The sequence below is a fragment of the Anabrus simplex genome, chromosome 13 (assembly GCF_040414725.1).
Source record: "Anabrus simplex isolate iqAnaSimp1 chromosome 13, ASM4041472v1, whole genome shotgun sequence".
Classification (NCBI taxonomy): Eukaryota; Metazoa; Arthropoda; class Insecta; order Orthoptera; family Tettigoniidae; genus Anabrus; species Anabrus simplex.
The window spans coordinates 89,471,454-89,499,344 of record NC_090277.1 but is presented as its reverse complement, the minus strand read 5'-3'; the positions used below and the strand labels follow the sequence as shown (position 1 = coordinate 89,499,344).

The 27,891-nt window shown below is 41.9% G+C and overlaps 1 protein-coding gene across 1 annotated transcript in view; it reads right to left on the bottom strand.

Moving 5' to 3' along the window:
• LOC136884806 (fringe glycosyltransferase) overlaps positions 1 to 27,891 on the bottom strand; it is a 335,211-nt gene that overhangs the window by 184,092 nt on the left and 123,228 nt on the right. The window contains exons 4-5 of the mRNA XM_067157097.2: positions 21,406 to 21,448; positions 8,972 to 9,031 (exon numbers count right to left, since the gene is read on the bottom strand). Of these exons, the coding sequence (XP_067013198.2) occupies positions 8,972 to 9,031; positions 21,406 to 21,448 (103 nt within the window). The remainder of the gene's footprint in view (positions 1 to 8,971; positions 9,032 to 21,405; positions 21,449 to 27,891) is intronic.

Here is a 27,891-nt window from a genome sequence, read left to right as displayed (position 1 = left end):
CAATACATAACATTTACGTCATCTCCGTACATTAAGAAAACGATCATTTTGTTCGACTAAAAAACTTTCCATATCATATAAACACCTTGGAGACCAGCAGTTCACAATTTCTGTGTGTACGTATTTAACGGCTGCCAAGATGCCGGGTTCAAACCCGGCAGAGGCAGTCGGATTTTTGACGCACGGAAAAAAAGTTCATTCTACACTCTATGTCGGACGATAGATAGGTGAAGTAGGGGGAGCATTATCTGATCCTGTAATGATTAAGAGTGGGAGTCCCGCAGGGCACTGCTAGTGGGCCTTTGTTTTCATATATACACTGACTGACAGTGACAATGCAACACCAAGGAGGAGTGGTTCGAAAGGGATGAAAGTTGGGGAAAAAACAGAGACGGCACGGATGAATAATTGATGTTTATTTCAAACCGATATGCAGGTTACACAATGCGCACGGCATCGACTCAGTAGGATGTAGGACCACCGCGAGCGGCGATGCACGCAGAAACACGTCGAGGTACAGAGTCAATAAGAGTGCGGATGGTGTCCTGAGGGATGGTTCTCCATTCTCTGTCAACCATTTGCCACAGTTGGTCGTCCGTACGAGGCTGGGGCAGAGTTTGCAAACGGAGTCCAATGAGATCCCACACGTGTTCGATTGGTGAGAGATCCGGAGAGTACGCTGGCCACGGAAGCATCTGTACACCTCGTAGAGCCTGTTGGGAGATGCGAGCAGTGTGTGGGCGGGCATTATCCTGCTGAAACAGAGCATTGGGCAGCCCCTGAAGGTACGGGAGTGCCACCGGCCGCAGCACATGCTGCACGTAGCGGTGGGCATTTAACGTGCCTTGAATACGCACTAGAGGTGACGTGGAATCATACGCAATAGCGCCCCAAACCATGATGCCGCGTTGTCTAGCGGTAGGGCGCTCCACAGTTACTGCCGGATTTGACCTTTCTCCACGCCGACGCCACACTCGTCTGCGGTGACTATCACTGACAGAACAGAAGCGTGACTCATCGGAGAACACGACGTTCCGCCATTCCCTCATCCAAGTCGCTCTAGCCCGGCACCATGCCAGGCGTGCACGTCTATGCTGTGGAGTCAATGGTAGTCTTCTGAGCGGACGCCGGGAGTGCAGGCCTCCTTCAACCAATCGACGGGAAATTGTTCTGGTCGATATTGGAACAGCCAGGGTGTCTTGCACATGCTGAAGAATGGCGGTTGACGTGGCGTGCGGGGCTGCCACCGCTTGGCGGCGGATGCGCCGATCCTCGCGTGCTGACGTCACTCGGGCAGCGCCTGGACCCCTCGCACGTGCCACATGTCCCTGCGCCAACCATCTTCGCCACAGGCGCTGCACCGTGGACACATCCCTATGGGTATCGGCTGCGATGTGACGAAGCGACCAACCTGCCCTTCTAAGCCCGATCACCATACCCCTCGTAAAGTCGTCTGTCTGCTGCAAATGCCTCCGTTGACGGCGGCCTGGCATTCTTAGCTATACACGTGTCCTGTGGCACACGACAACACGTTCTACAATGACTGTCGGCTGAGAAATCACGGTATGAAGTGGGCCGTTCGCCAACGCCGTGTCCCATTTATCGTTCGCTACGTGCGCAGCACAGCGGCGCATTTCACATCATGAGCATACCTCAGTGACGTCAGTCTACCCTGCAATTGGCATAAAGTTCTGACCACTCCTTCTTGGTGTTGCATTTGCTCTGTCAGTCAGTGTATATGAATGATACAAGAAAAGAACTGGAATCACAGATGAGCTATTTGCGAAAGATGATTTACTGTATAGAGTAGCAAATGAGTTACTGGATAGTGAGCACCTGCTGGGGGCCTGGAGAATGTTATGAGATGGACAGCAGACAATGGTATGATGGTAAACGCGATGAAAAGTCAGACTGTTTCACTAAGAGGAAAAGTCCTCTCATTTTTAATTGCTGTGTTGATGGGGTAATAGCACCTCATGGGGGACACTAGGTGTTAATATAAGGTATGATCTTGCTTGGCGTAAACACATTAACGAGTTTAACAAAGTTACATATCTCTTTACAATTTTTATGAAGGTATTTAGGGCTTATAGAAAGGATGTAAAGGAGAGGGCGTGTAAGTCTTTGGAAAGACCACAATTAGAGTATGGTTACAGTGTATGGGACTCTCACCAGGACTACTTGACACGAGAACTGGAAAAGATCCGAAGAAAAGTCCTTCACACAAAATGGCCAACAAATGGCGCTGGACAGCAACACGTCAGTGATGCAGCATGACACCAGTCTACAGTACAACAAGAGCTGTCGTGAGAGAGGGCGTCAGATGCTCTTGCAATCGGGGCATGTCATGCTTGGCCTCCCCAGTCTCCTGACCTAAATCCGTGTGATTATTTCTTGTGGGGTTATCTGAAGTCGCAAGATTACTGCGATCGTCGGACCTCATTAGGAATGCAAAAAGACAAAATCCGACGGCAATTTCTCACCTTCCTACGGATATGCTGTACAGTGCAGTTCACAAAATTGTCGCTCGACAACAGGTATTGTTAATGAATGAAGGCCGACAAGGTGAGCGTATGTTATAAAGGACATCGTCTTTGCTAAACCTCGATTTTTATGCTAATCATTGCTTGTATATCGTACGAAGTGCCATCTTTTGATCACTTTGTGTTCTTTATTTTTGTGTCAATAAAACGCCATGTCATGCCAATCATCTGCGTATCTCTCTACCTCCAATATTGCGTGAAGTATTAGCTCGGACTTTTCGGTCACCCTGTATACTTAATTTTGCAATATTTTTCTTAGTTGGATTATTTTTAACATTGTGTATTGTAAAAAAAACTAAATGCACGTGTGAATTCTACCAGGTGTATGCATAAGTCTTTTCCGGTTTCACTAAGAGATGGCGCCAGCGAATAGTACGCAGCGTATGAACTTGATACATACGTCAGTTTGTTCCTCTGACATTAACCTACCAACACACACAAGTTGAGTCCGCCAAACACTAGCGTCTGTATTGTATCGCTCAGTGATCATGTCGTCGTTTGTGCCTGTAAAAGAACATTTGCGCCACGCGTTGATTTTCTTATTTAATCATAATAAAAAGGCTGTGGAAAGTCATCGTTTGTTGGTAGAAACACATGGTGAACACGCTCCGTCGATCAGAACATGTAAGACAAGGTTTCGACCATTTAAACCTGGTGATTTCAATGTGAAAGACAGTGCGCGCTGGTACTGTGTATTATGAACTTCGAAACCCGGCGAAACCGTTAATGCACAACGCTATCGCAAATACATGATTAATTTAAATCACGCATTGATCGAAAGATGACCGGAATGGGTCAAAAGACATGGCAAAGTGATTTTGTCACACGAAAGTGCGCCATCTCACACAGCAAAACCAGTGAAAGACACCTTGAAATCACTTGGATGGGACATCCTTCCACAGCCGCCGTACTCTCCCGACCTGGCGCCATCACCTCTTCGCATCAATGGGGCACGCGCTCGCAGAACAGCACTTCAGACACTTCGAGGAAGTTGGAAAATGGCTCGACGAATGGTTTGCGGCATGGTATTCATAACTTTCCTGAAAAATGGGCGAAGCGTGTAGAAGCCGATGGTTAATATTTTGAATAAACAAAAAAAAAATTCCCTTGAAAATCGCGTGTTTTCTTTACCAAAAACCGGCAAAAACTTATGCATACACCTGGTAATTACAATAAACTAATACTTTCTCCTACTGTGACTGGGAGAGAAGAGTATTCTCTGCATTCATTGATTCATGTTCAATGACAACTCCAGTTCACTCAGAGGTGTTCACCGATTTATTTCGAACTTTGGGAAGGTGATCATCGTATAAAACCAAATGCATGTCCGAGAATTAGTGTCATTAGCCCTTATTTAACTGGAAACTGATCCTCAAAATATAGCAGCCATATCCCGTTACCATGACTTCGCCACTTGCCTGGCAGAGAGGTACACACACAATCGAGGAGGCAGTGACGACCTTGACGTTTCACAGGAAGCTCCCTCGCTAATGGCGCTCTCCACGCAAGCCGACTTTCCTCCGCTGACCAGCTGTTGCCTTACAAAGTAGGACCGCATCGTTCCGCATCTACAAATTACTACAAATATGCAACTCTCCCTCAGTGTAGGCCCGTCTCAACGAACACTCTTACTTTCATAGGATGACTGGCTGTTACCCGCTCGCGTGGATTTCGGAATTTGATAAAAGTAATCGTTGCTCGGTACTGCACTAAGACATTATCTGAAAATCCCTGAAGAACGAAAACTCATCGAAAAACTGAGTTCCATTCACCCCAGAACCTCTTTCTAAACCACGTTCATGGTATTGCCTTTTGGGGCTAAGATGACCAGGCTACTGGCAGAGCTAACTACTCTGGAACATGCTACATAGGAACCGTCCTCTTTCAAATCGAAAAAAAAAAAAGTTTATTTTTAATGGAGATTAAAAATACCCATTTCCACGTCTGTAATATCTTCAGGTTTTGAGATAAAAGTATCCTCGTAAAAATAAGTTTTAACTCCACTTATTTCCACCCTCGTTACGTGGATTTTCCGAAAACAAAAAATGCTTGTTTATTTTAAAAAGATAATACAAATACATGTTTATACGTCTGTAACGTGCCGAGTTCATAAGATATACCCAGTTTAAAAATTTACTCCATTTTAACTTCTTTTCACCCCCACCCTCCAACCCCTGTCGATTTTCCGAAACCAAAAAATGCATGTTTATTTTTTAAAGGAGATTCCATGTACCAATTTTCACGCCTGCAACATCTTAATTTTTTTAAGATATACGTATCCTAAAAAAAAAAAGGGATTCAACCCCCTTTCCCGTTATTTTTATCCCCTTTAAGCGGATTATCCGATAACAAAAAATACGTGTTTCTTCATTTTAAAAGGAGACTCCATGTCTTTGAACTGTTCAGTTTCTACACATATATATGCTCATTTTATAAATGTATCCCCCTTTTCACGTTCACAGGGATGGAATATCCAAAAATACTTCCTTAGTGAGCATCTACGCAGTTATATAAACGCATCCCCAAAATTTCATTGCTTTATGTCCAGTAGTTTTGGCTCGGCGATGATCAGTCAGTCAGTCGGTCGGTCGGTCAGGACATGTTATTTCATGTATACACATATAGACGTCGGATTGTACGTTCTATTTTGGCAATCTTAAATTGACGAACTCTGACTGCACTTTTCTCACAAAATATTAATCGTACGATGTAGAAGTTTAATGAAGTCCCTGGTCTTGGCCAAGTATTGCTAAAATCGGTTTCGAACTTGTTCTGAATTTAGTTGGAACAGCGTAAATTCATGAAATCTCAGAGTCCTGGCCTTCTGTTGGAATAACATCTCTGCCACTCCGCATGAGCAGGTAAATCAGAATCGATTTAGCCAATATTCCGAGTAGCTAGAATGTGAAGTGTTTCGAAGGCTAAATTATTTTTGTTTGAGTCATTAGTCCACATAATGGTTTGATGCAGCTCTCCATGCCATCCTATCCGTTGCGATTTTTCTGCTATAATCTGTTTGTCATATTCGTACCTTTGTGTACCCCTACCGTTCTTACCCCTTATATTTCCCTCAAAAACCAACTGAACAAGCCCTGGGTGTCTTAAGATGTGTCCTGTCCTTCTACCTCCTTTTCCCATCAAATTTAGCCAAATCGATCTCCTCTCACCAATTCGATTCAGTATCTCTTCATTCATGATTCTATCTATGCACCTCACCCTCAGCATTCTTCTGTAACACCACATTTCAAAAGCTTCTATTCTCTTTCTTTATGAGCAAGTTATTGTCTATGTTTCACTTCCACACAATACCACGCTCCAGATGAAAGTCTTCAGAAACATTTTTCTAATTCCTACGTTTAATGTTTGAAGTGAGCACATTTCTTTTCTTAAGAAAGGTCTTCCTTGCTTGAGCTAGACTGCATTTTATGTCCTCCTTACTTACTTCTTCCATTTACTGCTCAAGTAACAATATTCATCTTCCAGGCTAAATTATAAGATAGTTTAATAGGCTTAGAATTTGGCAACAGTTACTATGACAACAAGACACTTCAGGCGAGGTGGTGTTAAACTAGGAGGCTCTGAAGTGCAGACGTGACTTGTTCCAATTGACGCTTCCTGTAACCCGATACGAAACGAGTTATGGCGCGCCACAGCCTTTAGTTAATCTGCTCAATGAGCCCAGACATGAGACATCACCTCCCTGGGAAGGCAACAGTGAGCAGATCGCTGTTTAATCTGCCCAGACGATGATTGTATAAAGTGGGCTGGCACCCCAGTGTCAGACTGTCTTACGGGCAGGAGGAATTATTATTGGACGGGTGTAAAATTCAACAACGTGTATTCAATTTTCTTAATAGTTATCTTGCTTATCGGTCAAGATTAATCCATTAATTTTGTGAGTAAATTTACACATTGTGTAATAAAGCACGTAACAAGACCAAGAATAATGTTAGCCAATAGGACAGAGCTCACTTTAAATAACAATTCAAGTCAGTACAATACTTCTATTGGTTAGAATTACAAATGGGACATGTGTTTAAAATGGTGATAAAATGAACCCCCATGGTACAACAGCCCCTAAGGGCCATGGCCTATGAAACGGCCTGCAGATTACGAGGTGTCGTGTGGTCAGCACGAATCCTCTTGGCTTTCTAGACTACCAGAGCCGCTATCTCACCGTCAGATAGCTTCTCAATCGTAATAATGTAAGCTGAGTGGACGTCGAAATAGCCCTGACCTGGCCGGAAATCGAACCCTAGGCCTGCGGGTAAGATACAGGTAGGCCACCCCTACACCACGGGGCCGGCTTAAAATGGTTATAAAATAATAATAATAATAATAATAATAATAATAATAATAATAATAATAATCACCATCATCATCATCATCATCATCATACGGCCTCGGCTATCGTCCCACTATGGGTGGGGGTGATGAATAACACCAAAGGTATCCCCTGCTTGTCGCAAGAGGGGACTAAAAGGGACGCCATGGGCTCTTAACCTGGGAGCGTGGGTTGGCGAACACGAAGCCCTTAGCTGATTCCTGGCATTGTGTCTTCTTACTTGTGCCAGGCTTCTCACTTTCATCTATCCAATTCGACCTCCCTTGGTCAACTCTTGTTCTTTTCTGACGCCGACGGTATTAGGTTCCGAGGGCTATGGAGTCTTTCATTTTCACGCCCTTCTCTTTGGTCGATACCTTCATTTTTCGAAGTGTCCGACCCTTTCCATTTTCTCTCTCTGATCAGTGTTATGTAGAGGATGTTTGCCTAGTTGTACTTCCTCCTAAAACAGTAATCACCACCATCACTTCAGCCACCGTTAGCAAGCATTTAAATTTGTCGCCATTTACGCAGCCTGAATGTCAATGCCGACGCTGCAGGTTTTTTTACTCTACTAGTTAGTTGGGTGATCTACAGCAGAGATTTTTAAAATCAATTTTGTCAGATAAACTCCGAAATGTATCATCAGGGGGAGCCATTATACATGCCGACACCGTACGCCATACAGTGCAAACTGGACTACCCTTCAAAAATCCGGATTCGGACCCATGATCTTGAGATCTGGTAGCCGACACCCTAGCACTGATTCATTAATATCCCCTTATCATTTGTAAATATGCTATGTGCATAATTTACCGGGTGCTTTCTCACGCGTGCAAACCGAAGCGCAGCGGTTCTGTGCACCATGCATCGGTCCGACTCGGCTCTGTTCGGACCAGCGTTTTGTCTCGGGGCGACTCGGCTAAGCTCGGCTCAACTCTGCTCGGGTTGTGGAGCGCTGGAGAGCAAATGAGGAAGGGGAGACAAGCGGAGGGATCGAGACTGCACTACTGCTCAAAATCCAGGAGTGGGGAGGGTCTGCACTCTGGTCAACCTAGCGAAGTCGTCTTTTGCATCTTTCTCCGCGCAATGCCCTCTTGAGAGGCCCTCATATAACTGCTTAATTAAGATAATTTGCCTTAAGTAATGAGGCTAAGATTTTGAGGAATTATTGTATGATGCTTGTTGATGCTTGTTTAAAGGGGCCTAACATCTAGGTCATCAGCCCCTAATGGTACGAGATGAAACGAAATGTAATAATAATGAAAACTTTAAAAATTTACCTCCAGACTAAAAATTAAAAAGATGAAGAAAATTGATGTGAATTTAAAATAATCAGTGGATCTAATTCGCAATGCCTGGTTTTCGTATAAATTGTAATAAAATAGAATAGGTGAAGTGAAATCATACATTTCATTCAAATTAAACATTACAAAAACACAATTTAAAATACACGAAGACAGATTACACATAGTTAACAGAATAAAAACGCAGTTAACATTAAAATTTAAAACAGAAACTTCCCTTTTAAACACGGTAAAAACACGCCACTATCCCTCATAAAACGGATGACTAGGTCTGCTGACTACTCGTCATCTCATAAAATGAGGGGGATTGTACTCGGAAGTTCTAGACTACGACACACGTCGGCCAGGTAGACGCACTCCGTCATGTTGTGGTCAGAAGACCACCGCAGGTAGACACTGGTGGGCTTTCAGTAGGTAGGAGTGCGTCACTATACCATGGCTGATCCGAAGACGACATAATACCACTGCTTCCCACCGAGAAACCCCAAGGAAAGTCTTCCATACCTTCAGTTTTTTAATCGTTCTCCGCTTATTTGTAAGAAGGGTGGCCTGCCACTCCTTCTTCCAATGGGACATCACCAGATGTCACATCTGGCATCTCATAAGACAACGAGGGTAGTGTGACCTCCTCCTTGGCAGCAATTATTGTGCAACGAGACATCAATAGATCATCTTTCACTAAAAGCAGTTACTAACTATATTCTGTGGCCTCCACAATCTCTTGATCTAAATCCCTTATCTTTGAGGTACTTAAAAAGAAACACCTTGGCACAGTGAATAACTTCGAGTGTACTTACTTTTTGCCGCTCTCGAGGAAAGTGTCAAACTCCACAGACATTTTACAGCATAGCGCTTTTCTGAAACAAAGACAAGACATACGTGATATTGACAAACAGTAAATTAATGTATCTTCTAAAAATGAGACATGCATTTCTTCTACTTAACATTTTTAATATCTTTGAAAACCTTGGTTTCTAATGAATCATGCTGATTACATAGCTCTTGTTGAAGAAGAGGAGTATGACTTGGAAGAGGCCTTAGAACTTAGAACGAAAAGTTGAGACAAATTTGTAATATGAAAACATTATAAAAAGCACGCTATGAAATGCATTCGTGGTGGTGATTAGAATGTTGTTATCTGGTTAGAAGGAAACAAGTTGCAGGAAGTAAAATCACTTGCGTATCTCGGTACCCCATAATATCAGGCAGGCGGTGTCAAAAGAAAATTGTAACCAAAATAGCACAAGAAACCTAAAATCATGTCGGTAACAACACGGAAAATATTTATACATTCACAGGTATTGTGTCGCTATTACACACGTCCCAGAAACATGGAGCCTCCAAAAGACTGAGAAGGATAGACTAAGAACATTTGAGATATGGTGCTGGCGACGAAGGGTGCGAATATTTAGGTCAAAGACGGACGCAGACATACCCTTCTAATTCAAGAAAGGTAGAGTCTCGTTCAAGCCAATTAGGAAAGGAAAACTACAACAATCTGCTATCTCATTCGTAGACCTCAGATTTTTAGCTCTCCTTATGGGCACCTAAAACAGGCTCTAAATATGATCAAGTAGGCAGCAAATATTCAGTTTTACAAACCTAAAATACAAGTCCAGGCAGCTAAAATAGCGTTCTAAGCCCTCAGAACGTGTTTCTACTAACAAGAATTACAATAGCTGTGATAGTGCAATTAATTAGTCTTCAGCATTAAGATTTGTGGTGAGGAAAAAAGTAAATATTATTGTGGTTAGAAACTGTTTAACATTTTATTTAGTTTTAAATTATATTTAATTATAATTAATTAATCATTAATCATATTGCGTGTCCTCCACAATCTCTTAATATAATTATAATTAATTCATCAACCTCATTGACTTGTTGCCGATCAATGTCACGCTAAATTAACTAACAATGAGTTTACAATTGATATTAATTGAAGGGCTGAGTAAAAATGTGGTACGAATGATAGAACGAAGAAATATGTAATTCTGGTGCATGTTATTTCTAGAACCCGGAATTTTGAGCAGTAATAGGTTAGAATACAAACTTACTGAAGCGAGTAACAAGTATACTGCAACCTGAACGACGCTCATGCCATGACATTTGCATGAGCATTAGGGGCACGGTTCATCAGAACCCCCACAATTTATGCTACTCGCTATATTACGGAAGAGCGTGCTACACGCCACTTCCTAATGTCGCAATTAGATTGCATTCTAATTTGTGACTGCTTACAAATCTTGATGAAAATATGGTACAAGCTATTTAAATGAAAACAAGTGGAATGTGCACAGTATATTTGGAAAACTACTATAGCAAGCATACAATAATTAAATTGCATTCTTTTTACAAATGTTCATAAATGTAATTTTTATTTGCTAGCGGCTTTACGTCGCACCGACACAGATAGGTCTAATGTTGACGATGGGATAGGAAACACATAAGAGTTGAAAGGAAGCGGCCGTGGCCTTAAGGTACAGCCCCAGCATTTGCCTGGTGTGAAAATGAGAAACCACGGAAAATCATCTTCAAGTCTGGCGACAGTGGGATTCGAACCCACTATCTGCCGGATGCTATAAATGTAAGTTGTACCAATGCTAATCAGTTGAAGGTTATGGGGAGATCAACCGAAATCGATCTCAAAATTACAACTAAGGTTTTGAACCTGTTGTTTGGTCCTTCCTGACGTCAACCCCCCTCGTTTATCCGGGCTTGGGACCGGCAACAACAGTTAATGAGCTACTCAATCCACCCATTAACTGCTGCAGGAAAATCTTCGAACCAAAGTGCGAAAATGGAATTTGGATGAAAAAAAATCACAAAGAATCTATCAAATTACAGAAAATTTCAGAGATACAATTAGGAAACAAAGATTACAATAAGGTCTCTTATATAGAATGGATAATAACAGGCTCACAAAGAAAATTTTAAACTTAGCCTTATCAACGAAAAAAATCACAATAATCGGCTAAAATAAATCAGTGAAGCCCTAAATGAAATTGGCATTGATAAAGAAACCATTCGAGATAAAATAAAATTCAGAATCTTAATTCATAAACACAAATTTTCTGTAAAGCCCACCCGACTAAATACAGAATGGACTGAACAACGATAAAAAGTAACCCAGCGAGAGGATGAAGAGATATAGGGAACAGAAGAAGAAAAACAAAACAAAAAAGTGCTAATAAGTTCAAGCGCGCTCCATAGTTGGCCATAACGAATCAAGAAGGACTTGTACCAATGCTTTTTCCTGTATTTTTTATAATACTGCAATTGGAACGTATAACTAGGGCGCGGATGTTTATGCAGTAATAGGTTAGAATGCAAACTTACTGAAGCGAGTAACGAGTAGAGTCTACCCGCACGACGGTAATGCTATGAGGTTTGCATAAGCATTACGGGTTCGGCCCATTAGAATCCCCTAGACTTTATGTTACTCCCACTACATTACGTTAGAGCGGGCTAGTCGACATTTCCTACTAAATCATTTTGTTACTAAATAATTTTGTTGGTAGGAAATGACGGCTAGCCCGCTCTAAGGTAATGTAATGGGAGTAACATAAATTATAGGGGGTTCTAATGGGCCGAACCCCTAATGTTTATGCAAACCTCATAGCATTACCGTCATGCGGGTAGACTACTTATTAATCGCTTCAGTATGTTTGCATTCTAACCAATTACTGCATAAACATCCGGGCCCTACTTATAACAATAATTTTATCTAAATTTTCTGTTGTGAAAATTAATATAACCAAACTAGTTCAAAAAAATGCTAACTAATTGTAAGTAGAAATAGGCATATTTGGTCTCCACAATCTTAACACAGGTCACAATGTGCAAAATAGGTATTTTAGGCACCATATAAAAGGACTTGGTAAAGGTAATAACAAGGTGTTTGGGAATAAGTACAAATATTATATCTGCTGGTAGGGCCCTGAATATATATGACGTCAAAATAATGTCCTACCTCAAAAATAAAACAATGAAGTTCAAAATGTGTAGCTCAGGTAGTGTTTACAATAATGACGAACGACTTGGGGCTTTGCTGACATACATTACGATATCTTCCAGTGTGAAGGAAACGATCGCTGCTTGTAAGTAGAATTACATCTGCCGGCTTTGAACCCACGACCTTGGGATCGAGAGGCTGATCACTAAACCACAGAGGGAGCTATGCTTAGTGATTTTTGTGAGTTCGTCGAGGTAAAGTAGATCTGTAATGATGTGTGTGGCCATTCGAGAGGTGATACCCACACGAGAGACAGACAGACAGACAGACAGACAGACAGACAGACAGACAAGGAACTGGTTTGCTGACTTGTTTCACCTCTCAGGTTTTCCACATGAGCGCTAAACCGCAAGGAAGAATCAATTATCATACGGCTCAGTGGCATTGAGATGACCGCAGAACGATATCACATATCTAGCGAGATTCGCCTCACTGCTCGTCTTCTTCCTTAAACTGTAATCTTAGAAATGAAGGCCTATAAGGAAGTAATATAGCCCACCGCAGATAGCAGCACGTCCTAGAAAATAACAAGGTCGCTTTCCTTTTGCTAGAATCAAATTCTCTTCCCTTGAAAGATGATGGTTATTTGACGTAGAAATACAATGACATGATCCAAGAACCCAGCGAATTAGGTTTCACCCCCACTATCGGCAGCCTTGAAGATGGTTTCCTCGGGTTTTCTCGACTTTCCACACCAGGCCAAGGTCGCTTCCCGATATATTTTACTAATGCCACAAAGCCATGGCTTTAAAACGAAATGTGGAGTATTCCTCTCATTCTTAAAACATATCGGAAAGAAAAGAGCAACAGTATATACCTTAATCATTGACTACTTACATAGAACACGCGATCAAATTCTTGTCCCTCTAATTTTCTGAGCAGTATTTATATACTGTAATCCTCCCTCGATGGTACTTGCGGGCCAAAACCCTCTCTGCATCCTCCGACCCCAGCTCTGTAGTAGTCCGACAGCTCTTCATTTCGACCGACATAAAACGAGGCTTCTACCCGAGGGGCAAATGCGCAAGATGGCGGCCCCGCGCAACTACCTCTGATACTCTGAGGCAATAGGATGACGTCATCCATTTCCCTTGCCTTCTCCCAGAAACAGAGCATGTGACGGGTTTTTTGAGCAGATGACTATCTTGTAGATAAGCAGCTTACTTTCTTTTCTGATAACCGGATACCACGTTACCCTACTTTCCTTTAGACGAGAGATGACCTAGCAATTTTAACAACAACCAACACTGCACGCTATTTTTTCATAACTGTATGAGTTTGAAGAAGTCCTCCCAAGCTAACCTTACAGGTTTGGATTCGACTCCAGGCTCAACTTAACTGTCTTACTAGGCAAGACGGCCGCTATGCACTATTCTTATGCACCTAAATCTAAAGAGCTACCCCAGGGACTTACAACTAAATGGAGCCAGAGAGGTGGTATAATGGCTAATAAGTATACATTGCTCATCAGGACTGATTTTAGAGAGATACCTGAGGGCTTCGGAGCTGAGCTGTTATGCCTTGCTTATATGGGGAAAACCTCTGGAGGGCTACCTCCAGGCCTGGATCTGAATTGCTACTACTGAACAAGATGGCGACTATACATTGTATTGGAGAGACGAAGATGGGCTGGTTCCACCATCGGCTGTCTTGCACTAAGGCGAATGACGGGAGAGTTCCTAGTGTAGGTCACGGCCGCAACCACCTCACATTGTCCATACATCACCTTCACCGCTGCAAATTACCCGGCCTGAGAGAGGGCGTTGCCCTCGAAGAGGCCTGCCCTACCCCTTCAGGAGAGAAATGAAATTTTTTGAGTTAATTTGTTAGTTCGTTAGTTACTACCTGTCCTTGTTGGCACTACGTAAAATGTATATAAAATGGATCATGACCGAACAAGTTGCTGTTGTTTGGATCATTAGTCCATAGACCGTTCGTTGCAGCTCTTCATGCCACCCTATCCTGTGCAAATCTTTTCATTTTCTACATAACTACTACATCCTACATCTCTTCATTCGTTATTCGACCTATCCACCTCACCTTCAGCATTCTTCGGGAATACCACAATTCAAAAGCTACTCTCTTAGCTAGTTATCATCCATGTCCACTTCCATACAATGCCACGTTCCGTACGAAAGTATTCCAAAACATCATTCTAATTCCTATATCAATGTTCGAAGTGAGCAAATTTATTTTCTTAAGAAAGGCCTCTCTTGCTTGTGCTAGTCTGCATTTAATATCCTCATTACCTCTGTCATGGTTAGTTATTATACTATCCAAGTAACAATATTCAAGTACATCCCTTCAGACCTCATTTCCTAATCTAATATTTCCTGTTTCACCTGACTTCGTTCGAATGCACCCCAATGCTATTCTCTTATAATATTTCATTTTCATCGTCTACACCTTCCCGAACACTATGTCCGTACTGTTCAGCGAATTCTCCAGATCTACTTCAGACTCAGATAAAATATTAATATCTTCGGCAAACCTCAGTTTTTTTTTTATCTATCATCCTTTCCGAATTCTTCTTTAATTGTCTTTACTGCCTGTTCTGTATAAACTTTGAAAAGAAGAGGGAACAAACAGCAACCTTGTCTCACTCCTTTGTGGCTTTGTGGATTGTTGCCTCTTTTTCACAGCCGATTTTATCACTGCAGACTATTTTTTCTGCAGATTGTGGATAATACGTCTTTCTCGGTATCTCATCCCGATCACGTTCAGAATCTCAAACAGCGTGGTCGAATCAACAATATCGAATGTCTTTCTAGATTTACGAATTCTATGTACGTAGGAGATCCCTCTTAATTCTGTCCTCTAAGATCGCACGTTAAGTTAGGAATGCTTCACGTGTTCCTACATTTCTGCTGAAGCCAAATCGATCTTCCCTAAACTCTGTTTTAACTTATCTTTCCATCCTTCTGTAAATAATACGTGTTAAAAGTTTGCAGGCGTGAGATACTAAACTAATGGTGCGGTAATTTTCAAACTTGTCAGCACCTGCTTTCTTGCGAATAAGAACAACAACTTTCTGCCGAAAATCGGATGGCACTTCTCCTGTCTCATACATCTTACACACTAAATGGAATAACCTCGCCATGCTGGTTTCTCCTCCGGCAGTCAGTTATTCAGCGGGAATGTTATCAATTCCAGGTACCTTGCTCCTATTTAGGTCTCTCAAAGCTCTGTCGAATTCTGACCTCAAAATCAGGTCTCCCATTTCATCAGTATCCACAGCCTCTTCTTGTTCCAGAACCATATCATCTAGGTCTTTACCTTGATACAACTGTTGAATATGTTCCTGCCATTTGTCTGCCTTGTCTTCTTTCTCTAGAAGTGGTTTTCTATCTTGTTGTTGTTGTTGTTGTTGTTGTTGTTGTTTGAGTCATCAATCCATAGACTGGTTTGATGCAGCCCTCCATGTCACCCTATCATGTGCTAACTTTTCTCTTTCCATTTCAACGTAACTGCTGCACCCTGCATCTGCTCTAATCTGTTTGTCATATCCATACCTTGATCTACCCCTACCGTTCTTACCGACTATACTTCCATCAAAAACAAAGTGCACAAGTCCTGGGTGTCTGGGCGTACCATTCTATCCTTTCTTCTGGTCAAATTTAGCCCAATCGATCTCCTCTCACCAATTCGATTCAGTATCTCTTCATTCGTGATTCAATCTACCCATCTCACCTTCAGCATTATTCTGTAACACCACATTTCGAAAGCTTCTATTCTCTTTATTTCTGAGCGAGTTATCGTCCATGTTTCACTTCCATACAATGCCACGCTCCAGATGAAAGTTATCAAAAACATCTTTCAAATTCCTATATCAATCCTCTTCACCGTGCGAGTTGGCCATGCGGTTAGGGGCGCGCAGCTGTGAGCTTGCATTCGGGAGATAGTGGGTTCGAATCCCATTGTCGGCAGCCCAGAATATGGTTTTCGGTGGTTTTTCATTTACACACCAGGCACGTTAATTAAGGCCACGGCCGCTTCCTTCCAACTCCTAGGCCTCTCCTATCCCATCGTCGCCATAAGACCTATCTGTGTCGGTGCGACGTAAAGCCACTAGCAAAAATATATATATACTAGTGGACCCGTGCGATGCTCCAGAGCATTCCTTATAAATAGGTCAGATAACTCATATTGATACCCCTGTCGTAGTCATATTGTTTTTTCTGCCCATTTCAATAATTTTATGAACATTTAATACCGATAATGTGGTTTATGGATTTTCCAAAAATTAAAAAAAAAAATGAGTTCATTTTAAAGAAGATTCCAAATACCAATTTTAACGTCTGTAACATCTTCAGTTGTACGATCCCGCCCGTATGTGTGTTTTAGTTTCACCACCTTCCTTTAGGGGTGCTAGGGGTTTCTTGCCCCTACAGTAATTTTTCCAGATAAAAGCAGAAATAAGTTTCAAGGAAAACATAATCTTCACATACAGTTGGGTAGGCAACCCGCTGATCGGACTTGTCTTGCGGTTTGCTTATCTTCCCCTATTTTATTTTTCACCCCTTAGTGCCGAACTACCAATCAGATTTCGTTCAAACCATTTCATAATCCATCTCAGATGTAATAAGAACAAACTGTGAAAATTTCAGCGAAATCGGTCCAGTAGTTTTTGAGTCTATTAGCTTCAAACATACCAACATCCAATTTTATATATGCTAGTCAGCATTTTATGCCCTCCTTACTTCCGCCATCGTTAGTTATTTTGCTACCCAAGTAAGAATATTCATCTACTTCCTTTAATACTTCATTTCCTAATTTAATATTTCCTGCTTCACCTGACTTCGTTTGACTGCACTCCATTACCATTGTTTTGGATTTAATTTCAATCTGTACTACTTACCCAAGACTGTGTCCATATCATTCCAGATCTACTGCAGATCTTGTGCAGACTCAGATATAATAATAATATCATCAGCAAATCTCAGGGTTTTGATTTCCTCTCCTTGGATTGTGATTCCCTTCCCAGATTCTTCTTTGATTTTCTTTCTGAACTCTTAATATTCATACATATATTTTTCTTTTTCTCCTTTATGAAACATTACCTTTCCTAGGACCATGCAACCTTCAACATCCTTGCACGTATGTTCCAGCCATTCCCACTTCATTCTTTAATCACCTCATTTTCTTGCTTTCTTGTACTTCCGTCCATTGCCAATCAGGTCTAGTATCACCTGAGTTATCCATTGATTCTTACTTGATCTTTATCTGTTCTATATAAACACTGAAACTGCATCCTTACCTCATTCCTTTATGGACTGCTGATGCTTCGGTATCTAAGATGAAAAATGCATGAAATTTCCGCTTAGATCTTTGATGAAACTCTCGAAGTTCAGTAGTTCACTTTTTGCGCCAGGAAGTGCAGTCAATATGGAAGAAGTGTCTACTTTAGGAAGACCACATGCTTCCCACAGGTGTGGCAGCGTGTTCCGTCAAGCCTGGTTGTTCACGGCATATCCGGAGTACTTAAAGAGTTGTAGACGATTCTTACACCTGCCACTCTAAGTCGAGTGCGTGACCGCTAGCCTAGCTGAGGTCAGGGAACTTTAACAAGCTAGCGGTCTTAATTTGTAGTCGCGATGATTATCTTAAGAGAAAGTGCATCCACCTTTAAATTACAATAAAAGTTCAAACTTTAGAGAGGCGCAAAGAGATGCGATCCTTCGATAAATGAAGAAAGGGGAAGACAATGAAGGGCATGAAAGACATCGCATGCCATTTGTTGTCATTTTTAAGTCAGAAAATCGTCTGTACCGTATTTCGTTATGACAATTCCTGAAGGAAAATAATACAACCTGATCTGTACGAAATTTGTTGTACCTTTTGATGTGAGGGGTCATAATTTCGCAAACTTTTGATATAATCCGACAGACTGTTGGTTGACTAACCTGATACGAATCAGTACAAACCAAATGCAATTAAAGAAACCACTTTTCCCTTTACGAAAAGCAAATGAGTGACTATACATACGTCTCTCGGCTATACATACATTACATCACAGCCTGCAAGGTTGCTGGGTAACATTGTCTGACCATCCATACCTTGCATCACAGCCTGCACGGTTGCTAGGTAACATTGTCTGACCATCCATACATTGCATCACAACCTGCACGGTTGCTATGGTTACACTTCCGTCACATATTTTGTCGCGTTACGTTACACAAATTTTCGGACGACCCCCAGCTATAATACATATTAATATCAAAAGAATGGTAACACTGTAAGATGTTATTCTTAAGTTCATTCTTCAGATAACTCAAAGTTGTTCTTTACTACTGAACATGCCTTCAGTCTTGGTAACTTACGAACTTGTATCACGTTTCCAATTAATTCAGTCAAATAATAATAAATTAACATTTCTCACTGGAAGTGAAGAGACAGTATAAAATTTCAAATCGATATCGTTACTGATGAGATAGGGAATCCTCGAGAATATTCATAACTGTCACTTGACCAAAAAGAAACGTTCTTTTAAATTGTTGGTCAGAATACATTTGTATAGATTTTCTATGTCTCTTAGACACATTTTGGGTGCACGGAAAGCAACATATTCAGCAAAATCATAATCTTCCATCTTGCTACCAAATAACACTTAAGTGTATGAAGAATGTCCACTTAAAGGAATAAATGGGACACTTCAGTAGGTAAATATGATACGAAACTTAACTTACAAGCGACACTTATGTATGAGTGTTATCTATGAACTCGCCCCTTAATCTTGTTCCTCTTGTAAGTTCACTAATCACTGTCACTCAAGCTCTCTTCCTTATCTCTTCGTTCTAAAGTCTGTCAGAGAGAGAGAGGTGGCGTGCCAGATGCGACCGTGACGCATGCGACCCGTGCCACCAGCGACCCCATAATCTGTAACCGTGCCGGATGCGACCGGCGTAGACAAGCAAATTGTCATTTGATAAGTTGTGTCATCACCCAAGATAAGGTAAGCTAAACTGTGTACAATGCCATTTCAGTAAGTCCTACAAGCAGCTACTGCCCCTACTTTACATAACACTTCTGGGGGAAACTCGTTTTACAACACGAAACATGGTGATGCGTTTACATCTTTTCCCACCGGGCGAGTTGGCCATGCGGTTAGAGGCGCGCGGCCCTGAGCTTGCATCCGGGAGATAGTGGGTTCGAATCCCACTGTCGGCAGCCCTGAAGATGGTTTTCCGTGGTTTCCCATTTTCACACCAGGCAAATGCTGGGGCTGTACTTTAACTTAGACCAGGGCTGCTTCCTTCCCATTCCTAGCCCTTTCCTATCCCATCGTCGCTTTAAGACCTGTCTGTGTCGGTGCGACTTAATGCCACTAGCAATTAAAAAAAAGATCCTAATCCTCTAAAATTATTTACGACTTAGGCCTACTTACTTATCGTGTCCTATTAATACCAGGAGTGTCCGAGGACGTGTTCGACTTGCCTGGTGCAGGTCCTTCTACCTGACACCCTTGGGCGGCCTGCGCGTCTGGATGTGCGATTATGATAATGAAGTAGGGAGAGATGAAACCCGGTTTCGGCACGTAGCCTACTCCTCTCGAATAATACCAAGGGGTCTGCTCAATGCTTTACGTCGCCATCCGAAGGCCGAATCACCATCAACAGCATCATATCCCCTCACTCCATTTGAACACTGCGAAAAGTTTTGGATTTGAATCCAGGCTTTTGGCATGCAATCTAGTGATTCGAAACTGTCTACCAGCAACTTTCCTATCCTGCCGACCAACATTCTGATGGTGATTTTTTTATCATCCAGGCTAAGTGGCTCAGAGGGTTGAGATGCTGGTCTTCCGACTCCAACTTGGCAGGTTCGATCCTGGCTCAGTCCGCTGGTATTTGAACGTGCTCAAATACGTCTGCTTTGTGTCGGTGGACCTGCGGGACTAAATTCCGGTACCTCGGCGTCTCCTTAAACCATAAAAGTAGTTACTGGGACGTAAAGCCAGCAACATTATTATATTTTTCTTTCGACCAACGGCACTCGAACCTGCTAACAACGGTGTCAGACCTCTATTTTAGAAAAGACCAAGTTAGCTACTGATAAGCAATCTGCCACTTGGTGACAGCCCTTAATGCAGATCAATTGTAAGTGATTGATGGGTCGCATGCGGCACGTAACCGTGAGAGATACCCACGATCCATCTGAACATCTTCATTTCTGTACTATCCAATATATATATTTAAATATATGTACAGGCTGTGTTGGATGATACCTGGTCTTAGAACTCTTGTACACATTTTTTTTCTTCATTTTTCAACGTGTTAAGCATTCGCTGTAGACACTTCTTCCGGATTTGTTCCACCCAGCTTTTACTCCTTACAGCACATACAAGATAAATTACTGAATCCTACGGAAAGAATCTTGGGGAAGGAGTACAAGATGAAAATATATTATATAACAGAAAAGTAACGGAGTGCAGTCAAACGAAGTCAGCTGATGCAGGGAATGTTAAATTAGGAAATGAAGTCTTAAACGAAGTAGATAAATATTGTTACTTGAGTAGTAAAATAACTAACGATGGCAGAAGTAAGGAGGGCATAAAATACAGACTAGCACAAGCAAGGAAGGCCTTTATTAAGAATGGAAATCTGTTCACTTCGAATATTGATATAGGAATTAAAAAGATGTTTTTGAAGACTTTCGTGTGGAGCGTGACATTGTATGGAAGTGAAACATGCACGATATCCAGCTCAGAAAGGAAGAGAACAGAAGCGTTTGAAATGTGGTGTTACAGAAGAATCACGAATGAAGAGATAATGAATGGAATTGTCGAGAGGAGGACCATTTGGTTAAATTTGACGAGAAGAAGAGATAGAATTATATGGCAATGATAAGAAACCCAGGACTTTTCAGTTGCCTTTTGAGGGAAGTTTAGGCGGTAAGAACTGTAGGGTAGACCAAGGTTTGAATATGACAAGCAGATTAGAGCAGATGTAAGATGTAGCCGTTACGTAGAAATTAAAAGATCAGCAAGCATAGGGTGGTATGGAGAGCTGTATACAATCACTCTATTGACCTGGTAAATCAAAACAATAATACGACCAAATCAAACAACAGCAAAATTTGTTGAAACTAGAAAACAAACTAAATTCGCGTACGAATCATCGGGACATCCGGAACAATTTTCAAAACATTTCGGTTGTAGAAAACGGAATACCGAAAGTCGCTAGATAAAATATAAAAAATATCATGGCAATGTTAACTTACCGGTTGTGCGAGGATGGACAGTTCGTGTTGACCATGTGACCGTCTGCAAAGAAAAACAAAAATCATCAGTCATCATCACATAACACCTCTTTATAGATTGCCTTGGAAGATCAACCTATTCACAACTACACTACTCTTTTGAACATTATAATATTCTCTAGCATAACTACAAAATGTAAAGGTTTGTAAATTACAAGCCAACAAAGATTCCATCTTGCTGGATATTTTCAAGTTCATACAAGGACGTTTCTCTCGATTTCTTTGCTTCTTTCTTTGATTGCAATTTTAGTTTAATCAATGGAATTAATTGTACAAATCCATGCAAACTTGTGTTAAGTGTTGTATGTATATGTTGTGCTTTTTTTTTCCCGTATTGTCGTTGCGCCTGCGAAAACTGCTATGAGTGATATGTTTGGCGAAATACTGACCCGCAGCACATATTGCGAAGAGCGGCGATTCTTTGACTACTGTATATTCGCACAACAGAACCTTACCGGCCAAAGTTCAAAGCTGAAATAAAGTGTCAAGAAGGTATTTCAATAGGTGTGTAAGATTGTGTGCTTCCATATTAAGTAAATAAATGTATTTCGAACGATTGTCCCGGGTCGGATATAAAGTGACATGAATCTTCGTAGCGATTCTTTTACGACCGGATGCACTTCTTAACGCCAACCGCATCAGACGAGTTAATGAGATGAAATGAATGACGTGATATATAATAGTGGGAAGGGAGAGGCTTTAACCCGGTGCCGGCACATAGCCTACTCCTGTCGAATAGCACCGAGGGGTCTGCTCAAAGCTGAACGTCTCCGTCCGACGGACGAATCACCATCAACATCGTCATATGTTCTCACTCCATATGAACACTGCGGAGAGGCTTTTGGCACGCAGTCTAGTGATTACATAATTGTATACAACTACCTCCCCTACTGTGCCGGCCAACATTCAATTTTTCGAACAACGGGACTCGAACTGGCTGACCTCGGTGTCAGACCGTTTAGACTTCAACGCCTTAACGACCATGGCGAGCTGTATTCAGTACATGAATAAACAAATAAAAAGATAGACACTGTTATTGCATGCAAGTCCGCCTTTCCCCCTAGCTAAATAAATGGACATTTGTGCCTTTATAATTGCATATTAAATCATTAAATATATATTTAAATTAGTCAGTTTACCATCGGGACTTGGTTTCTCCCCCGGACTCAGCGAGGGATCCCACCTCCACCGCCTCAAGGGCAGTGTCCTGGTGCGAGAGACAGTTGGTGGAGGACCGGTACCTCGCCCAGGCAGTCTCACCTGCTATGCTGAACAGGTGCCTTGTGAGGGGAAGGGAAGATTGGAAGGAATAGGCAAAGAAGCGACTATGGCCTTAAAGTTAGGTCCATCACGCCAGTTGCCTGGAAAAGAAAAAGTAGGAAACCACGGAAAACCACTTCGAGGATGGCTGAAGTGGGAATCGAACCCCCTCCACTCAGATGATCTTCCGAGGCTGAGTGGACCCCGTTCCAGTCCTCGTACCACTTTTTCAAATTCCGTGGCAGAGCCGGAATCGAACCCGGGCCTCTGGCGAAGGCAGATAATCACACTAACCACATAAACCACAGAGGCAAAAATAAATAAATAAATAATGTTGTATGTCCGTCGCTCCCTTCTCGATCCGCCAGCCAGCTACACGCGTGCCAGTGTGTTATTCTTCGAGCCTCGACGCGCAGCTCTCAGTGCGCGTGCCTGGAACGTCGTGTGTGCTATAAAAAGAAGCTCCTAGTCTGTCCAGACGCCCACTGACCCCGGTGTCCAGCTCCAGAATACACCCTACGTCGAGCACGGAGGCTACTCCTCTTGAAAATGTGCTTCGGCCAGGTGGACTGAATTTCTGGCAGTAAGAGGTCTCGCCTCGGGTCACCGCTCCTCTTGCCTATTCCGCTGTCCATACCCAGTCTTACCATTATATGCCACTATCATTCCCTAGCTAATGCAAGCTCCCATTATCAACTTAGTTTTGCTAAGTAGGAACTCTTCAGTCATTGAACTTACGTTAATGAACGCAGACACTTCAACAAGGAAGGACTCTCTGAAATATTTACGTCAGTGCTTCTGATAGTTTTCGACTATCAAGAACTTTTCATGTCACAAGGACTATCTTTCCGAAATAGTAGTGAACGTGAATACTCCAACATGTATATAGTGTACAAAGACAGACTCTTTTTCCAAATTCATAGTTCAATTTGCTTCGAGATAACTTTCAGTTTTGTTAGTATAAATATTGTAATTTTACATGTGAAGTAAATAAAGAAGTTGTGTTTTTGTAAACCCAACCTTGTTTACAACAAATAAATAAATAAATAAATGCCAATGGTAGTGCGTCCGACTCCTTGGCTGAATGGTCAATGCTGAGCGTTTGGTTTAGAGGGTCCCGGGTTCGATTTCTGGCCACACTACACTACGAACCACCACGGAAACACGCAACAGTGAATACATCCCTCTACACAGGATTGGCGTCAGGAAGGGCACCCGGCCGTAAAATAGGGTCAAATCCCAATGTGCTACACAGTTCGCACCGGTGACCACACAGGTGTGGAAAACACAGTGGAAGAAGAAGAATAATACATCCAACTCATCCTTCCGCGTAAATAAACAGCTCTATCTCCAGCTATATTCCCCTGCTAAATAAAACATCAAGTACACGGTCGCACAATACAAATCACTGCCTTTGTTATACTCAGTCGAAACCGGCTTTCTTAATTAAAACACATTTGAAGAAATGAACGGCGGCAGTTGGAGAAAGAAACTTCTCACGCTAAACACACAGAAGAAGAAAAGGAGGGCTACTTGCTTAAGTAATAATGTCTTGTCTCACAACACGCCACAATGAATCACGGCAAGCAATGTACCAGGAGATGATGAAGATGATGATGATGGCTCTGCACCTGTTGGGGCGCGCTTCTGCTCTTCTTTTGTTGTTCTCCGGCCGGGGAACCACGTGACTTACTCACTGCCACCTCAATTAGCGTACAATAGTTGTAACTTCCGCACCGCCTGTCCGACCGTGTTAGAATTAATAAGATCCTCCCTTGCATACATAGCGGTAGCTGTCCACTTGACTGTTACCATTGAGTACGAGATTTACTACAGTGTGGAGAGCAGAGAGGGAAGGAACTACCAGACAGAATTCAACGCAACATGTGTGATTGATCAATTAATACACTGACGGACAAGAAAGTGGATCACTTTAATTTAAGAGCAAAAACTGTATTTATTTATCTTAAGCCTAGCTTCTTCTTCGTTCATACAACATATGATTTTAAAATGAATTTAACAAGTGTTCTGCATACTTCATATTGATTACTGAAGTTATTTTTTTTTTAAGTTTATCCCAAAAGTTCTTAGATGTTGTAATTTATGAAGACGTCGTTACTTTAACTTTTCATTACACTGAGCAAGCTTATGAACATACCACTGAAAGTTTTCTTGTTGACACTCTACACTTGTCTTAATATCAAGTGTTATCATCTCCGGCGATGATTACGCCCTCTATCCTTCCGCGGCATGCAAGCCACAAGGTCCTGGATCGTTTCCTGGGGAATGCACGTCCATTCTTCCAGAGTAGCATTGCCCGCATTTCGTTTAGGGTGTCAAAGTTGCGACGCCGGACAGTTTTGCGAAGCACGTCCCACAGGTTTTCTGTGGGACTGAGATTTGGACTGCGAGATGGCCAGCTGAGGGTTCTTATCCTGAAGTCGCGCAGATATTCCGTCAAGCAGCGAGTGGCATGGGGGCGTGCACTATCATGCATCAGGATGTAATTTTCACCAACTAAGGTAATATGGTATGTTAACATATCTACGATGTGACGGTGTGCATTCAGAGCACCTTCATCGTTTAAGAGAAGTTCTGTCCGGGTCTCAAAGCTGATACCGGTCATAACCATGTTGGAGTCACCCCTGAATAGTGACCTCTCGGAGATGTTGCAAGATGAATATTGCTCCTCACGCCTTCTCCGCACTCTCTCTACCATTAAGTTATCAGAGTTATAATCGTGACTGATCTGCGAACACTACCGCTGACCATTCATCCACAGTCCAATTCCGATTTTGACGCGCAAACTGTAATCGAGCTGCTCTGTGCTGCAGGGGTTAAGCTGTGGACCAGTTGCAGGTCTTTTTGAGGTCAAATTGGCTTCTCGGAGTCTTCGTCTGACAGTCCTCGCAGTCACAGTAACATTTCTTTCTGCCTCTAGTAGATTTCTGGCTTGGACGACGGTAGTTTGGCGTTCGCTCAAGACCTCGATCACCAGAAACCTGTCGTCACGAGTAGATGTAGACCTCCGCTCCAAGACGTCTGTGGCAGGTACCGATGCATCGATGGCATTAACCGCATAAAGAGCGCTACGTCCATTGTCCACCAAAGCCACTGCCCTTGCAACAGCTTCTGGACTAAGGGACACCTTAACTTGTCAAATATGAAAGTGAAACTGAACGAAAATGTGTCTTTTTGGCAGATATGTCACATACTGATAATCCATCAATAGCTTCCGCACCAAAATCGTAAAACTTAAAGAGGTGTTATTGCTAGTCGATGCAATAAAATTGAGTGTCTAGCACTTAGCGGTGGAAAGTAACTCTAACTTTATTTATGATATCCAAACATCATATTCTTCTCCAAAGCTGCAAAATACACATTAGGAACTGCCTTAATGTAAAAATGAATGTAATTAATGGAAACAATTCCCTCTAATAATTGGTGTTCAACAATTAGGATTCCGTTTGGGCACAAAGTGATCCACTTGCTTCGTCCGCCAGTGTACAACCTAGCAATAAACCACTTGGCGTATTACTTACGGGTAGAGTGATAATCATGGCCATTATTACGATAACCCAATAAAAGTTTTTAAATACTTTGGATAGATTCTGACAGATCTTCGTTGCCAAACTGAAATTATAAGTATCATAGCCATGGCGAAACGGGCATTTCGATCAATCAATCAATCAATCAATCAATCAATCAATCAAGCAATCAGTCACCACTGATCTGTATTTAAGGCAGTCGCCCAGATGATAGATTACCTGTCAGATCTTTTATTAAATTAAAATTTATTGAACATCTCCCTTGGTAAATTATTCCAGTGCAAAACTCGTCTTTCTATAATAACGAATATCTCCCCCAATTTCTCCTCTTGAATTCCGACTTTACATACGTATTGTGATCCCTCCTACTATTCGTTCACGCCATCTCTCCATAGACAGCTCTAAACATGCCTTTTAGTCGAGCAGCTTGTCTCCCTATTCCCAAATCTTCCCAGTCCAAAGTTTGCTACATTTTAATAACACTACTTCTTTGTCAGAAATCACCCAGAACAAATCGAGCTGTTTCTCTTTGGATTTTTTTTTATTTCCAGGTAACTATTCAAGTTATCCTGGTGATGGTCCCATACTGCAGTAATTCTGGTCTTACCAGAGACTTCTATGTCCTTCCGTTTACATCCTTACTCCAACCCCGAAATACCCTCATAACCATATGAAGAGATTTGTAACCTTTATTTACAATCCTGTTTAATTTATTTAGTCATTTAGTCAAGATCAACATCGCTGGGGTACCGATTCCGACATGACGGCTTAACTGCTGAAACACTTGAGGACGAAACACCCGGGAAAAACCCTCATGAGCCACCAAGAAAAACATCGTAGTAAACAGTCTCTGAAATGCCGACGCAACATATCCCACACGGAGAAGCATAGAAACATGGATATGTTTTTTGACATAAACATGTCTCATGGTTCGGTGTTCTCCGAAAATGTGTGACGGAAGAGTAACTGTAGCAACCGTGCGGCTATGAAGTAAAGTGTTGTTACCCAGCCATCGCGCAGGCTGTGATGTAAGGTATTGTTACCTAGCAACCGTGCAGGATGTCTTATGGCTGGTGGTCATCTGAAATTAGTAGCCGTTGATGGATGGCCATGACCGGCAGATACATTTTATGATTACTTGATTTTCACAAAGAGAAAATTGGTTTCTTTTCTTTTTTATCCTAGTATACAAAGATGCAATGGTTACTGTGCTGTCGGAAAATATCGGCGCAAAACTGTCCACGCTAACTCTATATAGACCCCCAGCACAAAAACATATTCCATATTGATGATTCCCGTTGTTTAAAGGGGCCTAACATCTAGGTCATCGGCCCCTAATGGTATGAAACGAGACGAAATGCAATGACAATTTAAAGGTCCAAAATTCATCCACTGACCAGAGTTCAAAACGTGATGATGAAGAATGAAAGGATAAATATGAATTTAAAATAATCACGGATCCAACTCAAAATACTGGGAGTTAAAAATAATTCAAAAATCGATCCATTGACTAGAATTCAAAAAGACGACGATGAACAATGATTATGAACTTAAAACAATCAGTGGATGCGACCCACAATGTCCCACCTTCCCAGAAACTATACTGAGAAGTTAGCATTACTGGCCTGCTTACAAAGCA